Here is a 3,125-nt window from a genome sequence, read left to right as displayed (position 1 = left end):
TACCAATGTTTACCCCATTTTTTCTCAGGCGCCATCATGACTGTCTGGTGAGCCGCTCTCCTTGCAATAAGCCTCTTTAGCCACCACTTCATCTTACTTTTTATGACAAAACCACATAAGTCCCTTCATGCCTGGCTATTCCCAAGCATTCTTCACATTCCACCATCATAAGCAGCTTTTCATGCTGCATCAAATAAAACTGTCTAATCCATGCAGGAATGCTGCTGTTAGCTGCCTGTGCTACTGCCCAAAGCCAAACCAATGCCCAAATATCCATGTTCAAGACCTTCAATCATAGCAACTGGTATCTTGCCAGCTCCGACTGTGATGCTTATAAAAAAATTAAGTCGGACATGAGTTGTCATCGCTGATCACGGAAGAAGTCATCCACCCTTATGTCTGATCATGGCAAAGAATAAGCTCTGGCTTCAGGGAAATGGTGCAAAGCTGTTGACAGCATCATGAAGAATGAACATGACAACAGGTGTACAACTCCATGGCTGTCCTCATATGGTCAAAAATGGCTTCCACCCCCTTTTGAGCCATTCAGCATGTATGCATTCTATGGATGTTGAACATCAAATGAAATGTTGCAGCTTTGTCTTTATCGTTTAGCATCTGCATAGATATTGGACATCAAATTAAAGGCTGCAGCTTGCTCTTCATCCATTCTCAATGCGAAGTCAAAAGCATGTTGACCAAGCTCTACATTACCCCACTTTTGACAAGCGCCCAACACCACATTCCAAGTCACAAGATTGGGTTGGAAAGTCACTTCCTCGAACATTGCAACAGCCTCATCAACCCGGCCAGCACGGCCAAGAATATCAACCATACAATTGTGGTGCTCAGTGCTAGGAGTGATGCCATAGTCTTTGCTCATAACCTCAAAGTACTTCTGGCCAGCATCCAGAAGACCTGCATGGCTACATACAGTAAGGATGCTTAGAAACGTGATCTGGTCAGGCTTTAGGCCTTCTTCAATCATTCTCTCAAGCAAACTAAAGACAACTTTACTTTCTCCCTGATGGGCATATCCAGATATAAGTGCAGTCCATGAAACTACATTTCGAACAGGCAGCTCATCAAACACTTGATGTGCTTCTATAAGTGAGCCGCATTTTGCATACATATCCACCAAAGTACTACCAACAAAACTCTCTCTTTCAAACCCCTCTTTGGTGGCCTCCGCGTGTATTTCTTGGCTCTTGCTTATGGATCCTATGCTGCCAAATACTTTCAAGCTGCAGACAAATGTTATAGCATTGAAAGGCATGCCTTGCAGTTGCATTTGTTCCAAACAGTTCAGTGCTTCCTCATCAAGCTCATATTGAACATAACCCCCAAGCAATGCATTCCACGAGACTACATCTCGGACCAGCAGCTCATCAAACACTGCCCGTGCCTCTGCAAATGCACCACACTTGGCATACATATCCACCAGAGTATTGCCAGTAGAAGGATCTCTCTCAAATCCCTCTTTGACGATCTCTGCATGCATCTCCCGGCCAAGGTCTATGTCTCCTATGCTTCCAAAGGTTTTCAAGCTGCAAATACATGTGACCGCATCAAGTGGTAAACCCTCCAGCTGCATCTTCTTTAGACATAAAAAAGCTTCCTCAGCAAGCCCATACTCAGTATACCCTGCAATCAATGCAGTCCAGGATACCACATCTCGAGTAGGCAGCCTATCAAACACTTCCTGTGCTTCTACAAGCAGGCCACACTTAGCATACACATCCACCAAAGTACTCCCAACAAAAGGATTTCTTTCAAATGCCCCTTTAACAATCTCAAGATGTAATTCTCTGGCCTTATCCGTGGCTCCTATACTGCCACAACCTTTCAAGCCGCTAACAAATGTGATGGCATTGGGGGTCATGCCCTCGTGTTGCATCTGTTCTAAACAGTTAATTGCTTCCTCACCAAGCCCATATTCAGCATATGCTGCAATTAGTGTGTTCCACAAGACAATATCTTTGGCCGGCACCTCATCAAATACCATCTGTGCTTCTGCAGGTAAATTGCATGCTGCATACATGTCCACTAGAGTACTGCCAACAAAAGGATCACTCTCAAATCCCTCTCTAACAATCTTAGCATGCATATCTTGGCCTCGTCCCACACATCTTATCATAGTGCAAGCCTTCACTAGGGCTTGTAGCACATGGCTGCTAGGTTGTACATCAATTTCTTCCATGCTTTCAAACATGCTGAATGCATGCTGGCATGCCCCACACTCAACGTACCCTTGAACAAGAGAAGTCCAAGAATACTCATTGGGATGGATCAGCCTTTGAAAAACACGGCGGGAGTCGGACATGCTACCACATTCCATGAGCATTGGAACGAGGTAGTTTCCGACCGTTGTATGAGCTTCTAAACCATGATAGCAGATGTGCAGATGCACAAGTTTGGCAGTGGATATATTTCTCTTTTTCCTGCATTTCTGCAGAATGCAAATGAAGTCATCTATGGTACTTTCCATATGTAGGATTGTATCCTCTAAGCTCACCATCTCCGAGTCACTATTCTCTTGGATTTGGTGCGCTTTGAGTGGAATTATTTCTGCTCCATAGGTAAGGCTAGGCTTGCATTTTGGCCCACATGCTGCTGCATCAGAGTATGCAGAGGTTTGGCCACAATAGACCTTACTACCGTTCATCTCCGTGCCAATCATGTATTTGCCTGAACCGAGCGGTTTAACAAGCGGTGAAAATCAAACGCCCACCAAAAGACTTGCAAAAACTTAGAACTTTCTTTAATAGCGTTTCATTTCTTCTTTTGCTTTGCTTTTCTGTAAAGGGATTTTATGTTACCTGTGCTGTGAGCTCTCACCCCTTTACTTTCTCTTGAAAATCAACTGTTTGCCATTAAGGCCGGATTCCAGTCAAACAAATTCTCTCTCTCTCTCTCTCTCTCTCTCTCTCGTGCTCGGGTTGACGTCCCATAGTGTGAGCTTGGGATTTTTATCAGGACCCGTAGCCAAGCCTCCCATGGTGCATTCTAAATGTGCTACGCTTCTCCTTTGCACTTTATTCTCATATAGATGCATGAAAAGGTTAGCATCCCCCAAAGCCCCAAGGATCTTGGATAGAAATCCCAACCTCACACATATGGCCTTT

At 44.5% G+C, this 3,125-nt stretch overlaps 1 protein-coding gene across 1 annotated transcript; it reads right to left on the bottom strand.

The window, feature by feature from the left end:
• Positions 1 to 604: 604 nt before the first annotated feature.
• On the bottom strand, positions 605 to 2,680 carry LOC147615392 (pentatricopeptide repeat-containing protein At4g13650-like). The gene has a single exon (XM_086778990.1). The coding sequence runs from the start codon at positions 2,678 to 2,680 to the stop codon at positions 605 to 607; it is 2,076 nt and encodes a 691-aa protein (XP_086635116.1).
• Between the last annotated feature and the right edge of the window lie 445 nt (positions 2,681 to 3,125).

The sequence above is a fragment of the Cibotium barometz genome, chromosome 40, assembly GCF_041138505.1.
Source record: "Cibotium barometz isolate CiBa-2024 chromosome 40, ASM4113850v1, whole genome shotgun sequence".
NCBI classification, from domain to species: Eukaryota; Viridiplantae; Streptophyta; class Polypodiopsida; order Cyatheales; family Cibotiaceae; genus Cibotium; species Cibotium barometz.
The sequence above is the reverse complement of the archived record's forward strand: the minus strand, read 5'-3'. Positions and strand labels throughout refer to the sequence as shown.

Bases quoted from the DNA above. Each gene is read 5' to 3' on its own strand.
- LOC147615392 (XM_086778990.1), bottom strand. From the start codon at position 2,680: ATGATTGGCACGGAGATGAACGGTAGTAAGGTCTATTGTGGCCAAACC.